We start from the raw sequence: 19,458 nt of genomic DNA on the forward strand, positions 1-19,458 counted from the left end.
TTAAAAAATAACTTGAGGAACATCCTGAATACTTTTAAATCCTTATGTAATGTGGTGTCCACTCAGGGGTTCTCAGCTTTATTAGTTTTTTATTTGTTTCCATCTAGAAACTTTATGTGTACAAAGTGTAAACGTGAGTGCATGTATTAGAACATTCCCACTACACTGCAATCTAATCATTCTAGCTACTTCTGTTTATAGGGATCCATCATTAACAGCCCCCGGCCTCACCAGCGCCTGCCAATGGGGGGCGCTTTGCCCAGCTGCTATGGGCTGGAAGACTACCGGCCTCACCGCCCCATCCTGAGCCCCGGAATAGGGGTGGGGGGTGGGCCGGGGCAGTTACACAACGCCGTAGGGATCGCTGGGGCAGGGGTGCTCCCCAACACCGGCGACCGAGGTTCAGGAGGGGGCAGCTCCGGTTCATTCCTGGGTTCTCTGTTTGGCAGCAAGCGGGCCAGACCTCCGGCCCCACTTATTCCCCCAGGACCACCCTACCCTGCTCCCGTGGCCCCGCCTACTACCGGGGGCCCACCTCCTCCGTCACCTTCCTCCCTCAGTCAGTCCGACCTCGGCGGGCCCTCCAAGATCCAGGCTTTGCACGCACAGTACTGCCACAACAATATTGGTCCACCTCCACCTCCATACCACCAGCATCAGAACCATCGTTACCACGTACAACCCTCTGTCGTCAGCCATCCACACGTTATGCATCACACTCTGCAACGCAGTTCACTTCCCCGCCGTGGTTCACCTCTTCCCTCTCACGCTCCACTTCAACAGCAGCACTCTTACCATGCCGTGCATCAGCATGGCCGCCATTCCAGCGTGGGCTGCACCCCTCCTCCGTTGTCTCCTCACTCCCCACATTCACCTGTCAGCCCATTCAGCTTTTTTCACACTCACATCCCACTGCCACATCCAGCCAAGCTGCCACTGACTCTGTCTCACTCCCAGCCCCACCCGCACCCTCACGGCCACTCCCACGTTCTCTCTCATACCCACAGTCATGCCGGACACGTCCACAGTCCCCATCCACTACTGCATCATTCCGCCCATCAACCTCACTTTGTGTTTGCCCCACCGCCACAGGCCCCCTCCACCATCACAGCACGTCACGTGCCACAGGCCCCAGTACACTATCTGCCTCAGTATCCACCCCTGTCCTCCATCCCACCTCCTCCGCCGCACTCGCCTTTACCCCCTCCTACCTCCCCCCACACCCCTCTTACACCGCTTACACCTCTCTCGCCGCTGCCACCACAGATGATCAACCAGGGGCCGGGAGCAGGAAGCACAGTGGGCAGCGCCAGCACAAGCGGCAGCTCGAAGTCAAAGCCCATCAGTCGTATCAGTACAGTTGTGTAAGACGTGGCAAAGCTAGCAGGGCAAGAGTTCATAAAAGGAGGAACCCAAGCCCACGCAAGCGGAAACACACTGTGGTCCGACTTTGCTACTTCCACATCCGCTTTCCACATATGTAGAGTGAAGGGTAATGGAGAGTAACCAATAGCTGGGCCAATGAATGCGTATGCTATTTGCTCTTATTTCATTCTGGTACTCATAACACCCAAACTCTTTCATAAATGCAAAATCAGAAGGCTGGACGAGACAAGACTTGAAGGAAGAGCTGATTCTGTTATTCCTCCGAAAATAACAGCGCTATAAGCAGGAAATGCAGTGTTGCCAAAAGTGGTAATTGTATGAGGTTGCTGCACACCTTTACAGGAGACATTGACTCAAAAGCTTTTAGGGAACCAACTGTCCTGCTACAGAGGCAGTCAGAAAGTCAGCTTTACCAGCCAGTCAGTGTAAAGCGCAGGATAGAACGGAAGTATCAACTTTTCATGAACATCCCTAAAAAAGCATGGACATTAAAGCAACAAGGGTTCATTTAATTTTTAGTGTCAAATGACAATCATTTCGGGTCGAGGCAAGTTTTTGTTATTTTATTTTTACAGAACTGAGTGATACATTCCACATTTTCCACATACCTTGGACTTAATGGCTGTCAGTGTTGGACTATAGCTTCACAGCTTTAAAAGACTCAGCCATAACTTTGAACCATAACACATCCTGTTTATTTTACAAACTTTTTTGTAATAAAACTTTTGTTGTGGAAAGAGACCATTATAGGAGAGAGAGCCATTCAGGAGGCAGCATTCCAGCATTTAGTCCTATGTGTGGAGTCTAAAAGGGAAAATATTTTAAAATAGATCGTTAGGTATATGTAATTATTTTCAAAATTTTAAATCTGCAAAATCTAGGCATAGCCCACCAATTTACAAACCAAAAAAGTTTAAATACTTAAAGGTACTTCAGTTCTTTTCATTCAGTTTGCGTTGCTTTTTTTCAGGAAAAAAAAAAGGTGTGTATTTAAATAGGTGAAAAGTTAAATATTTTATTATATAAATATTATATAATGTTTTGATTATATTGTTTTTTTTTCCAAATTGATATAATTAGTTAGTTGTGGTTTAAGTGCCAAAATTACTTGATAAGTATGACTTGTCTGGTAGTTCGATTTGAATTATTTTTCTTTGAACACACTTTTTAGCTATCAGAACTCAAACAGGCTTATATGACTTGCTAATTACTTGTATTTGGCAACTTATTACATAGCCTTAGTGCCTAATGTAAGGTTTTAGGATCAGTTGATCCTTAAAATGCAGCAAATGAATTTCCCAAAAAAGAAACCTAAATAAATGGATATATTTACAGTGTTTGCAAGGAGAGCACTGTATGGTTATTTAATATCAATCTTGCAGAATGAATTGTATAAATACTTATTTTTTACTCAACAGACAGTTGAACTGAATTCTAAGCATCAACAGATGAAGACATTCTCTCAAGCATTGATTGTACAGTACAATTTACATAAATGATATGATTCAAGTGTGTTTTTCATTATTACTATTATGATGTCAAATATTACTGATATTATCCTTAATATTTTGATGTAACACTTACTACTAATATGGATATTGTTTCTGTGCTGGTTTGTTTTCTATTAGCCTTTTTTTTTTCAAATCTAACGCAGTGGTATTTCATGTGTACAAACGGAACTTTTGAGAACTTTTGAGAACTTTTGAGAACTTTTGAGTATTGGGCTACCTATTTCAGGAACTTGTTTTGCTTGGGGGAAAGAAAAAAATCAGTATTATAAACTCATTGCCAGAAGCCATACACTTGTACTTAAGCCAGTCACTCTTTAAAAGAATGTGAATTTACATCAAGTTACATATCTTGGCCCTCTTGTTTCTATATGAAAGCATGCTATTATGATTGGTGTATCTGTGCGCACCAGCTAAAACATTTCACACTTGGTTTCCATTGCATCTATTTGTATGCTGCTTTTATGGTTCTGCAGATAATGTTTGCTCTAGGTGCAAAACAAAAGCTTTTATTTTTACTCTGTGCACACAAAGACTCAAGGATCACACTCACAAGGATACACCTCCCCAATCCTATGTCACTAAACAGACACTTCAGTTCAATAAATGGCCATATTCAGAGTTGAGTTTGGCCAACAGATCTTGAATACAGCGGAATTCAGATTTCAGTCATCCGATTAATAAATAATATTATCAGAGTTTGCAGGATGCAGGACAGTTTTCTTTCAGGTTTTTTTTTTTGTTTTGTTTTGTTTTTTTATCAATTCCAGCATGCGAATTTAAAGGAAATATGAATTCATAATATACAATCTTTATTGTGAAATATATATTAGTACATCTTTATATGAAATGCCACAATAACCATTTTTAATTATAATTTTAGACATTTGCTTTTTTATATTTTTTATTTCTATTTCCCTGTGTAAAGACCTACTGTATATGGGTTTGTAAGGGTGTGACCAGGATACAAATGAAGACCTTCCCGAGCATTAATACTTAACAGATCAGCTCTGTATAAGGATTAATCCTGTTGATTCTTTTAAAACTTGAGTTTTCAACTCTGAATATGGCTCTAGAAGTTTTTGGAAAACATTTAACGAGCAAACTAGGTGATTTTTAATATGTTTTTTGATGTATTACTATGTGAAATCTAACATTAGACTGCCATCTAACCTGGGATACTATACAGTTAGTCATTTGAGAGCTGTTTAGCAAGGATGTGTGTTCAATATGGTGTGAATGTTTGGCTGTAGTATGTCGTCTAAATTTTGAGCACAGCTATAATCATTCTCCCATCACTCTTCATCCTTCTATGAGGTAGTTTGCTAGTTTCACTCTTGTGCTTGCAGTAAGTGTTATGAGGCCTGAAGAACTGAAGGTTCAAAAATAAATCACAGATGACTAACAGACCTATTGAATTAGATTCATCGTTTTGGAAAGCGTCTTTACTCCTGATTGAAAATGCCGATGTCTTGCGCCAGTGTGCCAATGTGTTGCATGTTCTACTGCACTTAACTGAATGACGCTGTATAAAAACTTGAATGTACATATAAGCTAATATAAATATTCTGTATTTACTCTGGAATGGGCTGTGTTATAATGTCTATAACTGGCTGGGAGCAGGGAGATGAACTATTGTTTACATTTTAGGGACCGGGGAACAAAATGTAACTGTAAAGTTGTATCAGTACGTGTTTCAGAGCAGTAATTATATTTAAAAAGATGACACTGTATGAAGTTTTTGTATATATGTATGACGTTTCCATCACAACCTAATTCAGAGAAATTCTATGTGATTATTTATTGCGCTTATTCTATAAAATATGTTCTTGCTGTTGGACATTGTTGGGGTTTTTTCCTGCTTGGTTATCTATATGAATTATCTATGTTAGTACTTAGCATGTGTGTGTTGATTTGTGTATGTGTGCGTGTAATATGAGTGGGGTTTTTTTTTCTTCTGTTGCCCCAAAACTCCCAACTGATCAAAATGATTTGAATGACAAATGCATTTATTACTAAGCAATACAAAATGGTTTTATTTCCCTAAAATGCCATAAAGACCATGTTAACAGCACACTGAAATGACCATTTAAGATCGAATGCATGTTACAGCTTGTGTAAATAGGACCACTGATATGAATCGACAGGTACCAACTGCGCCAACAATATAATAAAAATCTACTTGTAACTAACATACCAACAAATCAATAGAAACTGAAGTAAGAAACAATGATCACATAAATACTATACTGAGCAATGGATATACACCAATATAATCCATAGAATATTTCTGTTTATGTGTGCTATACTTCATTAAATTCATGCAAAAAATGGTTCACAGTCCAAAAGTGGGAAAAGTCACTTGGTAAGCATAGAGCGGAGGGTGAGAGTGATCAGAATAAGTTATAAGCAAAGCGGTTTTTCTGTTTGTTCACACAATTATTTACAATTTAACACGTAACTCATACTGTGATTCAGAGTTCAGGAAGGGGCACTCGGCAGAGCATCATCTGCTGCATAAATACGGATTTGGCCTTTTTTTGGTCTTGTGCTTCAATTGATGCTGCTGGTAGAATTTGATCTATGTTTTAGTTGTTATGGCTGTACACACATTCTCAGCACTTTCTATTCATTGGCATTTTTATTTGGAACACCCATACACCTGCTTTTTCATTCGTCCATACAATCAGCCAATTGTGAAGCAGCAGCACTATGCTTACAATTATGCAGATTTAGGTCAAGCTCTTCAGTAGGTTCACTGGTGGTCTAGTGGTTAGGATGCGGCGCTCTCAACGCTGCGGCCCGGGTTCGATCCCCGGTCAGCGAACCAACCCCAGCCGTTAGGGTTGCACAAGCCTTAGTGCCGGCCCCAAGCCCAGATAAATGGGGAGGGTTGCGTTATGAAGGGCATCCAGCGTAAAAACATGTGCCAACTCAAACATGCGGATGGTCCACTGTGGCGAGCCCTAATGGGAGAAGCCGAAAGTAAGTAGGTCAAGCGCTTCAGTGAATGTTCACATCAAACATCAGAATAGGGACGTATACAAAGTATCTCAATGGCTTAAATAACAGCTCTTTACAACTGTGGTGAGCAGAAAAGCATCCCATAATCCACAACACATTGAATTTTCAGGCAGATGATATGCAACAGCAGAAGAATTCATAGTGTTTCAGTCTGGCTATTCTCTTCTGCTCTCATTCCTCATCTCCACGATCCTGAGATCACGTTTGCACACTGCTGCTACACGATTGGCTGGCATTTGCACGAATGAGCAGTTGTAGCTGTATTCCTTATAAAAGTGCCACTGAGTCGATCACTCACAGTGTATCACATTGTTCATATTTTCTGTGCCTTTTCAAACTGATATTACAAGATATCATTGATATCAATTAATGATTACAGTGATTACTATTTCATTTGTGAGGCTGTGATTATCTTAAACCGATATCACCATTCTGCTCGAGTATAAATCACACCGACTAATCCCATAAATAATTCATTATTCACACCAGGGTTTCAAGGCTTTACCCATTTCACATTAAGGGCTTTTCAGTGTTTTCTTTGAACATATTGCAAAGCGGACCACAGTCACAATATGTAGCAGGATATTCAGAGTAGGATATTGTGTCCATATTGAAGAACCTTACTTTCAATAAGCAGTAAATTGTGTCTATGTTATGCTGGTGTTAATGTTCATGCACATTCGCCTTGTCCTAGTTTCTATGGTATAGGCAGTATTTTCTTCAACATGCACCGTGCCTATTCAGCACCATGTTGTCTGTCCAACCTCAGTGGTTCTAAAATGTAGTGTCTGGCAGGAACATCCTTTCCATTTTCTATTATAGGTTTTGAAGGGAAAACTGTGCTTTAAAATTAGACTTTATAATGACCGTATTAGCACTGAGTTGTTAAATAACCATTACAGGATTCTACAGTATTAAAGAGCCCCATTTAGTAATGGTTTGGATAATGACACGAAAAATGAAGAGTTTTGATTCAAACTTTGATCTTTCATGCTGTGTGCTTTTTTCTTTTGCGGATTTCTATTGTAACATAACATTCTGTTGACAGAAGCCACAGATATTTGTCTTCTTCTGGAATTTATTTCATTTTAGCAGTTTACTTGTGAGAGTATGTAATATAGACTGTAGAATTTACACAAATAACGTTTATGTGCCTGGGAATTTATTATGCTGCCAAAGAAGTTGTGCTGGGACTGAATGCTGATTTATGGGCCTAGATTCCAGAATTCCTTATAGCATTAGATAGAATAGGACTGAAACAAGGCCCTAATGAACATCTTTTCAGTTTCTACAAGTATTTGTTATAACTGAAGACCTAATATGTAACAATTTGCACTAAACAGCTTTTCAGCATTTCCAACTGTATGCATATCTATAGACCTTACAACATGTTTGTTCATTATTCCAGTAAGGTTGGAGTTGATGCTTAGATGCTTAACACAGAAAGTAGCACCAAGTCAGCTCCAATTAAGACATGCTGTATAATATATCACTATAGCTGAGGTCTAAGATTTTCATTGGTTTTTGGTTATTTCCTTAAGACATGATCCAGACTATTTGCTAAGATTATATGATGGGGTTTTTTTTGTAATTATTGGTGGTCTTTTCTAACTAGAAGAAAAATATAAGGCTTTATGTTTGGGATTTAGAAGGTAATTAATTAAGCTGGTTTGATTTTAAAACCAAAGCATCTACATTTTAGGAAAATAAGCACATTTACTCAAAATTAAGGATTTTGAGCACCAGCACAGATGAAAAACAATTGTGCTTGTTACCTCGATGCTGCTTATATGTAATGGCGATGTGCTACTCAGAAATTTGTAAGATTGCTCAAGCTTTTTTTTCTGTGCTATTCTCTTAGACAGTAGTGACAGACAGAAGAGGGTTGTAGACTCTTGTCCCATCTGGAGAGCGAGAACCATGAGCCAACAGCTCTTGGATGGTGATCCAATTGTCCAGGATGCGACGATTGCGCTTCTTTGAGCTCTTCTTTTGGCTTATCTCTAGAATGGAGGTAGGGGCCTGACCTGGCTCCTGTTGCCCATCCTTCCCGAGGTCTTGGCCACGATTGCGAAGATAATCTAGTCGACATTGCATCATAAACTCACGTCGCCGTCGTTGCTCCCGGGCTCTCAGCAACTGCTGCTTGCGCTCCTCTTTGCTCCAGTATCGGCCCATTTTCATTTCGCTTACAGCATCGTCATCAGTGGTCATGCCGCTCCGTTCTTCACAGATCTTTATGGCACGGGCCTTCAGTAAGCGATCGCGGACAGGTCGTTTTACTACATAGCGTGTACCATCACTACGGATCTTCACCTTCCACTCCATGCGTGGTGAGGCAGGTGGAAGCTGCAGAGGCAAATCCAGTGAGTGTTTTGCTGGGCTGGTGTGGAGCATGGGGCTAATAGTGCTGTTTGCTAAACTCATAGGGCTTGCCCGGCCACTACTGCCAACTGGCGCCTCACTCTCCCCTTCCACAGTTCTATCCATAGTGGTCTCTGTGAATGAGGAGCCTAGCTGCATGCAGCTCTGGTAGTGCTCCGGCTTGGGTCGGTTAGAATGATGTTTTCGAGTAAAATAGGGACTAGATTCAGCACTACGGCCACCGGTCCTTTCATGGATGCTGTTGGATCTGGAGCTCCTGCCCTGTGTACCACCATCTGCTAGTGAACGAGTGGTCCCTTCTCGAGACAGAGAGTGATACTTCTGGTTGATATTGGTGTTCATGTGAAACTTCTTGTAGCTACTGGGTGAATAACTGAGTGTACCACGTCCCCTCTCACTCCAGCTTGGTCGGTCTCTGTGTCTCACCTGCAAAGCAGAACCAGACTCATCTATCTGAGCCACAGGGGAGAGGCGATCACTCACCAAAGGTGTGCTTCTGCAGCTTTCTCCTCCAGTATTGTAAGCACTACTGGTGTCCTTGTCGGATCGCTCTCTCTCAGGGAGTTCTTTGATATCTGACAGCTCATGGTGTGGCGAACCTTGAAGGTCATTAGACCCCCTTGCTGCAGCCTCCTCCTCCAGCAGCCATGCCTTTAGACAGCGCTCTCGTAGCTGCTGCATCTTTTGTGCCCGCAGTATATTCCGACACTTAAATTCAAGATGCCGTAGTTCCTCCTCCAGGAGTGCCATCTCGTGCGGAGTCAGGCTTTCATTCGAGTTTTCATCCAGAGACACCTCTTTGTCTTCTTCCTCCTCCTCCTCCTCCTCCTCCTCCCCTTCTTCCTTCTTACTTACTTCCTCAGCGCTTTTCTTTACGTTGCCTTCCTTCATATTTCTTTCATAGCGACACTTGATCTCTAGCAACTCTTTGTACCTCTCACACTCCTCTTCGGTCAGACCAGGCATCATCATTGTGCTCACTGGGTCATGGAAATATCCTCCCCCTGCACCACCACAATCCAGGGAGTCTGTGCTGAAGTGAAGTTCTCCAATATGGAGTAATGGGGATGGAGTATCTCCACCACCTCCACTGCCCCTGCCAGGCCTGAACTTGCGGAGACTATGTGGTGTATTAGTGGTGTTGGTATTGGAGGCACTGGTCTGCTCATCGCCAAGGAGTATATCGTGCTCGGATGATTCCTCATTCTTGGTGCTCTCGTCAGTTCGTCCCACGCCACTGTCCAGCTCCTGGCTGTTATTAAGTGTGGCCAAGCTTAGCAAGGGTGTTTCATTGTGTAATGGGACCTCATGAATTCCCGCCTGGCCTCTTTGCTGCCGATGATGGTATAGATTGGATAAGTGCGAGCTATTTAGCGTGTCCACACTCATGCCTACTGGTAATTCGAAATCCAGATCTTCAGGGTCCATTTGAGTCTCCAGCTTAATATGGTAACAGAATGAGTGTTTCCATAATTTGCGTACATTTTGTTGATGTTGTTGTAGTTTGAGAGAGAGAGAAAAAAGAACAGAGTAAAATAGCACAAACAGTCAGAAAACAGGTGCAAAACATGAAATAATGTGTAAATTCTTTGAGCAAATGCATGCAGTAACACGTTTAAACACTAGATGGCAATATCAATATACAGTGCTACAGATATCAGGATTCAAGTATTCAGTATGGCAAAAAAATTTCCAAATGAGATCATAGAGATCCATATACAAACATTACTCTTGCAAAAGCTGATAACTGAATCGTGTAGCTCAGAATTAATTGACTATATCTGCCTGAGGTTGTTCAAGTGGCAATCGATTGCGCCGCCATCTGACTGCTACTCTGAATTGGAAGAAAAGTCACATTGATTATCTCCACTATCTGCCATGTCTCAAGCACCTGCACCTTCTCTTTCTCTCTCATATTCTTTATTTAGTAAGCCTTTAATCTCAGCCTGCTTTATTCTCCAAATATTCTTCACTCTTTCTGTGTATCACCTTCTTGCTCCGTTCTCTTCCAGATTTGGCATTTACTTTTTCCTAATCCTAATCTATTGATAATTACTAGTTCTTTTGTTTTAGTGGAGATGATAAAAACATGAAAGGATCTGTTGCTTTTAAAATATTGTTAAAATCTCCATCTTTTTTTTGCTTTGTTGTATTTGTTATTCATTTTTAAAGCAAACCCTGTCAAGTAAAGGCGAAAAATTTCACAAATGGGGCCCTTTTTACAGCTTCCATCTTCCAGCAATATCATTTAAATTATGATTGGCAGGTTTATACCCTAAAACGTTAAATAAAAATCATACCCAGGATTAAATCCGTTCTACTGTGTGCCACTATTCTATCTTTTGTCTAATATTCCAGTGTTCAATTTCATTTTCCTGTTCTTTTTGTCCTCTCCTCATGTCTTTTTAATGACTGAACTAAAATCAGGGTTTTTTTTTTCTCTCTGGTTCTCGTCCTCTTCTCCTTGTGGAATAGAGTTAATGGAACTGCATCAAAGCTTTGACAGACATCACTAAGAGTGATCACATGATTCAGTCATGACTGATGTGAGTGCGCCGTTTCCCTCCCATCAGCAAAATAAGCCATTATTTTCGGGCTCTGCTGTCAGTAGTCGATGGAGTAGATGTATTAGCTGTCATGGACATGCAGATGTGCATACATGGATATGCATACATTTAAAATATTTAACCACGTCTGTATCAATATTTATGTTTACCTCCACATCTGGTCTGGCAAGCAGCAGTGAAAAATTTGTGCTGTCTTCTCGGGTAAGGATGGCCACTGCTTCTTCTCTATTCTGTACGTCAACTCCATTTATCTGGAAAAAAAACCCATAGGATCGACGCAGAGTTTGATCGTCAGACTTCAGTGTAACTGTTATTAACAATGAACAATGTGGAACATTGCATTCCGGGTTTGTCAACACCAAAGCGCCTTCATGGAAAACGGATTTCACGTTGTGAATAAAAATAGACTCCAGCAGTGCTTTGCAATTGATGTCAGGCAAGGAAGAATAATTTTTTTAGTCATTCATCATTCATTCGGCTTTAATAACTGCTTTATCCTCTCAGACTCACATTAGCTCCAAAAGATATCCCACGAGCACTGGGGATGATTTGGAAATACACCCCAAATCATCCCAAATCAATGACGAATACACTCGTTCACAACTAGGGGCAAGTGTACATAATACACAATAAAACCATTGGCTTGTTTTTTTTAGCAGGTGTGACAGAGGAAACTAGATACCTGGGAGAGAGACCCATGAAGAGACAGGGTTAAAAACCATACAAATCTCCTCACAGATGGTAACCAGTGCTCAGGACTGAACTAGGGATCCCGAAGCTATGATCTATTTTGAGGTAATTAAGTCCAAATTCGTAAATATATACGAATAACTTTGATTTGTACTACAAGGACAGGCTGGTCTGAAGTTTTTCATTCTAATTTACCAGACGCAAGACCTGATTGCACCTGTTTAATTAGTTGATCTTGGCTTTCGTTAGACTGTGAGGCATGGCTTCAGCTTGACTGGAATAAAAACCTGCACCCACACAGACCACTTTTGGATAAATTGGACACCCCTGGCCTAGGGGAACCTTTAGAGGTTTTGCTGAATCCTGCTTTTTTTAGAGCATCGGATTCTTCATCAATATTTGATCATAACACTCTTTTTTTTTTTTTTTCATACTTTCATTTTGAAGATTTCTTTTTACAATAGCATTTAGTGCACACTTGCCTGCAGTATTCTGTCGCCCTTTCGGATGCGGCCATCTTTAGCAGCTATGCTGTTTGGATTGACCTGGGAAAATGAAACGTTCAGTCAGATAAATGCTGCATACCTGCAGGTTGGATTCAACACGATATAATTGAGTTTCAATTTACCTCTCCTACATAGATACCCTGGTCCTCCTCCTCATCAGTGCGGTAGCACACTGTCAGGCCAAGCTTGTCCTGCTGACTGGACTTATAAAGCTCCACTTCCTGACAGAGAGAAATGGAATGCTCACAGCAAGGCACAGATCAGATTTGCCTCACATACTGGTATCTAAAGAAGCAGTAAATTAAATCTACTGCTGATCGTATAATAGAATCTAATGGAATATTTGGTAGCAGTGGTGTTCGGGAAACTGTATTCAAACCTCATATTCCAGCTCTTCCTGTCGATCCACTTCGTGATTAGTAACATCGAGGTAATCGTTGGGATCAGCAGAGTCCTTCTCCAGAGTACTATAAAGAGAGTCATTTAGTATGGTAACAGGGATATGTTTCTGTAGGCAGCACTTACACACTGCCTCTCCTTTTTCTCTTTAATGAGCCATTTAGGACAGAATTTATGCAGGACACAAGGCACCGAAGGGCTCTCAAACCAGTATTTAGTATATAACAGCATTATTTCAAGTGAGTTAAGGTATGTGTGTGAGAACAGCAATAGAAATATACGATTTAACTACTTATAGGGCTGTTTGTTTATTGTACTTTGCTGATGCTGTAGCTGTAGTTATAGTCACTACTTTAAAATTCATAAATGCACAGCCAGTTGAGGCATACTATGAATAGTTGTTATTGTGGGTTTTTTTTTTTGCGGTTTTCTTTTCTGCGCAATAAATACACTCTATAATGTGTCTGTGGTTCCCTGTTTGTACAGACTGCATTTTGAACATTGCATCATCCCTTTTTTTTTTATTATTGCATTATTTTTTTGATGCTGGATAACATTGTGTTATGGTTGACGGTGTAAGCGAGGGGAAGAACATGAGCTGGTAAAAGAAGTAATAAAATTGAGATTACTCCTGTGACTCCTGAGAACGGCTTGAGCAGAGAATAAAAATTTGTGTGCCGCACGCTGGGATAAAATCAGGTTACATTGAAATCAAGCCAATAAAAAGCGTAGACACTTCAATCAGATCTCATAACCATGCTGGATAAATATTTTTGCATATTTAATTATTACATTATTATTACATCTGTATAATGGTGCTCACAATAGAAAGGCTGGCTGATATAAACCAGCTGTTCTTCCAGCTGTTCAGATTTTGATTTGATTAACATGCCAACAGTTTTCATTCCATAACAAAAAGAAGGACATTTAGTGCAGTATTTATGGATTGTACTCACAGGTCATTTAGCAGGTATGATTCCACCATTGGGGGAAGTGGAGGAGATGGAGGGGGTTTCGGAGAGCTGCAGCTGGTATGTTTCCCTCGGCCAACACCCAGAAAGTTCTGGAAGCTGATATCTGTCTGTGTGGAGTTGTCCATACAGTCTGTGATAGCCATAAGTCTGGCACTTCCTGATGCAGTTCCTGCTTTCCTCCTGTGTCCCTTCCGGACCACTTGAAGCAACAAAGGATCATGGGAGTGGCCATCCTTGTCTTGGGATAAGGGAGATGTTCTTCTACCTTTAAGCTGGTGAAGGAAAGTTGAACGGTATGAGTGATTAAGACGATAATTTTGAGTCGTCTGTATAATGATTGTGATCATAGCTAATATCCAATGATCTATCCATGTGACAGCGCTACAATGCAAAATCTATGCAGACAGTTTATCTGTTAACGTACACATCAAAAACAGACTGAAGGACAAATGTAATCTCAGTGACTTTGGTCATGGCATCGATACTGGTGCCAGATGGCGTTCATACTCTTTTTTACACAAAATTCTTACAGTCTCTAAAGTATAGAATAATAAACTAAAGAAAAAAAACACTGAGTGAGCGACAGTTCTGTGGAAGGAAACACCTGACTGATAAGAAAAGAAAGAGAAAAATGGTCAGACTGATTTGAGATGCCAAGACAGGTACTGTAATATCAAGCTATGATTACATACATAGGGAGGAGAAAAGCATCTCAGAATGCCTAAAACATCAAAAGCATTTGGTGGATGAGTTACAAAGAGCAATAAAATACACCCACTCTATCTGGTCTAGAACAAGGATCTACAACTTTGTAGCATGTAAAGAGGGCTTATCTGAGTTTTTATATAGTAATATTCATCTGTATATTATGTTCATAGTACATATATATTCATCTGTATATTATGTTCATAGTACATATATATTCATCTGTATATTATGTTCATAGTACATATATATTCATCTGTATATTATGTTCATAGTACATATATATTCATCTGTATATTATGTTCATAGTACATATATATATTCATCTGTATATTATGTTCATAGTACATACACATCTGTAAATTACTGTTTATAGTCCTATAATACCATTTAATTTAATTTATGTAAATCACGTAAACACTGTATATCCTGCACTTGCTGATATTGCACTCTGGTTAGACCCAAACTGCATTTCATTGCCTTGTACTTGTACATGTGTAATGACAATAAAGTTGAATCTAATCTAATCTAATCTAATCTAATCTAATCTAATCTAATCTAATCTAATCTAATCTAATCTAATCTAATCTATACACTTCCTGCCAGCTCAAATCAGTGTGTTCATTCTCTTCCAATCACTCATTAACGAAGTGTTTTATCCTGTAGATCCTTTAATCACAGAATGCTAGAAACTGTTCCCGGTTGATCAGCAGTTTCCAAAATACTTACACCAGTCTATCTGGAAAAAACAACCATGTTACAGTTAAAGTAACAGCAATCACAATTTTTCCCATTCTGATGTTTGATTTGAACAGTAACTCAATCTTTTGACCAGCATTTGAATTATTTCATGCATGAAACTCTCACATTTCCATGTACCGTATGTTCAGATGAGTAAATAGATAATTAATTCCCCCAATTTACATATTACAAACAAATATAAATATATTTACAGTGAGGAAAATAAGTATTTGAACACCCTGCTATTTTGCAAGTTCTCCCACTTAGAAATCATGGAGGGGTCTGAAATTGTCATCGTAGGTGCATGTCCACTGTGAGAGACATAATCTAAAAAAATAAATCCAGAAATCACAATATATGATTTTTAAACTATTTATTTGTATGATACAGCTGCAAATAAGTATTTGAACACCTGTCTATCAGCTAGAATTCTGACCCTCAAAGACCTGTTAGTCTGCCTTTAAAATGTCCACCTCCACTACATTTATTATCCTAAATTAGATGCACCTGTTTAAGGTCGTTAGCTGCATAAAGACACCTGTCCACCCCATACAATCAGTAAGAATCCAACTACTAACATGGCCAAGACCAAAGAGCTGTCCAAAGACACTAGAGACAAAATTGTACACCTCCACAAGGCTGGAAAGGGCTACGGGGAAATTGCCAAGCAGCTTGGTGAAAAAAGGTCCACTGTTGGAGCAATTATTAGAAAATGGAAGAAGCTAAACATGACTGTCAATCTCCCTCGGACTGGGGCTCCATGCAAGATCTCACCTCGTGGGGTCTCAATGATCCTAAGGAAGGTGAGAAATCAGCCCAGAACTACACGGGAGGAGCTGGTCAATGACCTGAAAAGAGCTGGGACCACTGTTTCCAAGGTTACTGTTGCTAATACACTAAGACGTCATGGTTTGAAATCATGGATGGCACGGAAGGTTTCCCTGCTTAAACCAGCACATGTCCAGGCACGTCTTAAGTTTACCAATGACCATTTGGATGATCCAGAGGAGTCATGGGAGAAAGTCATGTGGTCAGATGAGACCAAAATAGAACTTTTGGGTCATAATTCCACTAAACGTGTTTGGAGGAAGAAGAATGATGAGTACCATCCCAAGAACACCATCCCTACTGTGAAGCATGGGGGTGGTGGCATCATGCTTTGGGGGTGTTTTTCTGCACATGGGACAGGGCGACTGCACTGTATTAAGGAGAGGATGACCGGGGCCATGTATTGCGAGATTTTGGGGAACAACCTCCTTCCCTCAGTTAGAGCATTGAAGATGGGTCGAGGCTGGGTCTTCCAACATGACAATGACCCGAAGCACACAGCCAGGATAACCAAGGAGTGGCTCTGTAAGAAGCATATCAAGGTTCTGGCGTGGCCTAGCCAGTCTCAAGACCTAAACCCAATAGAGAATCTTTGGAGGGAGCTCAAACTCCGTGTTTCTCAGCGACAGGCCAGAAACCAGACTGATCTAGAGAAGATCTGTGTGGAGGAGTGGGCCAAAATCCCTCCTGCAGTGTGTGCAAACCTGGTGAAAAACTACAGGAAACATTTGACCTCTGTAATTGCAAACAAAGGCTACTGTACCAAATATTAACATTGACTTTCTCAGGTGTTCAAATACTTATTTGCAGCTGTATAATACAAATAATTAGTAAAAAAAATCATACATTGTGATTTCTGGATTTATTTCTTTAGATTATGTCTCTCACAGTGGACATGCACCTACGATGACAATTTCAGACCCCTCCATGATTTCTAAGTGGGAGAACATGCAAAATAGCAGGGTGTTCAAATACTTATTTTCCTCACTGTAACTCTAAATTTTGTCTGTTTTTGGATGTGGTCATAATTTCACTTTTATAATCATTTAATAAACTGTGATTTCATTAAATTACTAAAACACCGGACATAAAAAAAAAAATAATATATAAATAATTTAAATATGTCAAATATTTAGACTACATTAAGCTACTGTTGTTTTCTGTGAATCAATGTGAAAACTCATTTGGCTCATGGAAAATACATGGAATACAAAATCAGATTTAAAGTCTAAGAATCTTTCGAATGTAAGAATTAGATTAGAATTTTTACAGAATTTGCACGTGCTTTAATATGATAAAACATTTATAAAGCAAACTCTGGCTTTAATACTTAATAGCTGCAAAATATTCTTTAAAATAATGACAATGACTTGTCGAATATGAACATTCTATTACATTATAATTTCTACTTAAGGGTTCATCATTCCTATGTGTTACAATACCTATAACGTAAACGAACCATATATATATATATATATATATATATATATATATATATATATATATATATAAAACATTATTAAGTAGTAATGTGAATCTTATACTTCCACCTTTATTTCAGCATCAATGGGGCGCATCATGTTCCCCTTCTGTTGAAAAGAACAAATAAACCCAAGTTAATATTTATTCAACACTGCGGGGTTTAATCATTTATGCTTTTCATTATTTAATATGGGATTATAATAACGTCAATATTTAATATAGATTCCTGTTGAACATATTAAACAATGTGGCCAAACAGGTGAATACAATCACCACATATACACCATTCAGACAAAATGCATCTTCAGCATTGCTCTAACATCCTTACTCTTTCGACTGTCATTTTTCCCCTTCAATTTTCCACTACATTGCCTCTTTGCAAAATTGTGAGTTTTCGACAGAAAAACCAACGGCAATATGCATTAACTAATTCAGTGATGCAATGATGCCTTTATGCCCAACACCCAACACCCACTCCTGATCAAAATCTCTCACACATACTGCAGATTTATACTGCAGGACTGCAGTCTTCAATCAATACAGGCTTAATCCTGCTGACACTTTTGCCATGACCTCCGTCTCATTTCTCTGGTTCTGCTCATGCTCACCATAACTGACCCCTGGAGACTGAACCTCATCTGAGTTCTTCGTAGTATTTGAGTCGATGCAGTTTGACTGTCCAAACGAGAAAGTAATCCATTTATTATCCCTGTGTGTATGTAGGATTATTGATTATGTCGCTGGGCTTGATTAAAAATAGCTGGTTTCCAAACTGTTGTTGGAGCACGATGAAGTGAAAGATTACACGGATCAACATGGCATAGGTTTCGCATATATACACTAGTGATATTGGTGATGAATAGATATAGACTTTAGCTCCATTTGAATATATATTGAGATTCATTTTAGAATTCTAGCCATGTCCTTGTTTAAAAGTGTGGGTTTAAGAGTTTACCAGTCATTCCGTTGAGGTGTTTTTTTGCCCAGATCTGATATTTATCTACAAATTGCATTCACTCTGATGAAATTTATTCTGTACTAGTAAATAGGACACAGTGTGCTCCACGACAAGACTGTTTGTCAAAACAAAGCCAAGACACAGCAATTACCACCCTTTATCACCTAATACACCTTATACCCTTCATTGACTTTCACCTACTGTATTTACCCCTTCGGAATAACTGCATTTTTAATTAAGCAGCCTGCAAATAGACATATTGGCATTCACCTCAGCTTTCATCTACTGTCAGTGTCAAAATTACATTGTGAAGAGATCAATCTCTGGCTGTATTCTGTATGATTATTAGTAACTACAACACTGCAATTCAGAGTTTGCTATTTTATCATTTTCAGGGATTTCACTTTGGGGTTTCTAGTTGTTGAAATGGATGATGGTCTATTTTTTCCTAGTTTTTAATTTTCACTCACTTTACAGTGCTCTTGACCCAATTACATGTCAAGCATGTATTTTTATAAAGGTTGGTCACATTTTGATTAAGTAGGTCATTTCTTTTTAAATCACAATTTATAGATCACCACACCATGCTTCTCTGTAAACCTTTTAACCTTTTTTACCTTGCAATTCAGAAGAGATTCCAGTCTCTCCCTTGTATCTCTATTTGTCTCCCTGTGTATCTCAAGCACAGAGTGAACCTTAACCTAAGTTAGTGGTCAGGTTCTTTTGATGATCTTTGAACCAGACATTTGAGAACCTGATGGTCGTTTTTGTCTGCATTGGTACAGGGTTGGGGCTGTGCTGGAAATAGGTTTTAAACAAAGGTTACTGATGGAGAAGAGTGTTGTATTTATTTTCTGGTGAAGGTGAGCAAAAGTAAATATTTCTCTGCAGCATGAATGGACTGGGTTCATTTTTTTTGTTATTATGTTTGTTTGTGTGTGTGTGTGTGTGTGTGTGTGTGTGTGTGTGTGTGTGTGTGTGTGTGTGTGTGTGTGTGTGTGAAGCAGACGTGTGGTGCTGCGCCTCTGCCTGAACACTATGGTGAAGAGAGAAAAAAACGTATAAGTCTTTCTTAATTACCCTAGTTGCTATGGCAACCACATCCCATAGAGATGCATTTGACAGAACTTGTTGTTGGGGAGGGGGAGACAGATAGAGAGAAAGAAACTGCAAGAGAATCCGACCAGACATGGAAGGTGGGATTGAATAAAAGATTAGGAAACTAAGAGCGTACTTGACGCATATTGAAGCAGCACAGTGTTCGGCATGAATTCAAACTATTTCAATAGAGACACGTGCATTTAA

General features: G+C 39.7%; 2 protein-coding genes across 8 annotated transcripts in view; one reads left to right on the forward strand and one right to left on the reverse strand.

Moving 5' to 3' along the window:
- The window catches only part of iqsec2a (IQ motif and Sec7 domain ArfGEF 2a), an 84,763-nt gene extending 80,029 nt beyond the window's left edge, over positions 1–4,734 (forward strand). For all 5 annotated transcript variants that reach the window (XM_083553612.1, XM_083553613.1, XM_083553615.1 and 2 more), the window contains one exon: positions 202–4,734. In XM_083553612.1, the coding sequence (XP_083409738.1) occupies positions 202–1,368 (1,167 nt within the window). In that variant the 3' untranslated portion in view covers positions 1,369–4,734. The remainder of the gene's footprint in view (positions 1–201) is intronic.
- A 168-nt stretch (positions 4,735–4,902) lies between these two features.
- The window catches only part of pdzd4 (PDZ domain containing 4), a 36,689-nt gene continuing 22,133 nt past the window's right edge, over positions 4,903–19,458 (reverse strand). For 2 of the 3 annotated variants that reach the window (XM_083553635.1, XM_083553634.1), the window contains exons 2-8: positions 17,264–17,302; positions 13,422–13,711; positions 12,446–12,533; positions 12,189–12,287; positions 12,043–12,105; positions 11,020–11,121; positions 4,903–9,743 (exon numbers count right to left, since the gene is read on the reverse strand). In XM_083553635.1, coding sequence (XP_083409761.1) covers positions 7,776–9,743; positions 11,020–11,121; positions 12,043–12,105; positions 12,189–12,287; positions 12,446–12,533; positions 13,422–13,711; positions 17,264–17,293 — 2,640 coding nt within the window. In that variant the 5' untranslated portion in view covers positions 17,294–17,302 and the 3' untranslated portion in view covers positions 4,903–7,775. Of the gene's footprint in view, positions 9,744–11,019; positions 11,122–12,042; positions 12,106–12,188; positions 12,288–12,445; positions 12,534–13,421; positions 13,712–17,263; positions 17,303–18,770; positions 18,852–19,458 lie in introns of those variants that run through there. The other variant, XM_083553636.1, reaches the window with a different exon arrangement.

Source organism: Silurus aristotelis (genome assembly GCF_946808225.1).
Source record: "Silurus aristotelis genome assembly, chromosome: 11".
NCBI classification, from domain to species: domain Eukaryota; kingdom Metazoa; phylum Chordata; class Actinopteri; order Siluriformes; family Siluridae; genus Silurus; species Silurus aristotelis.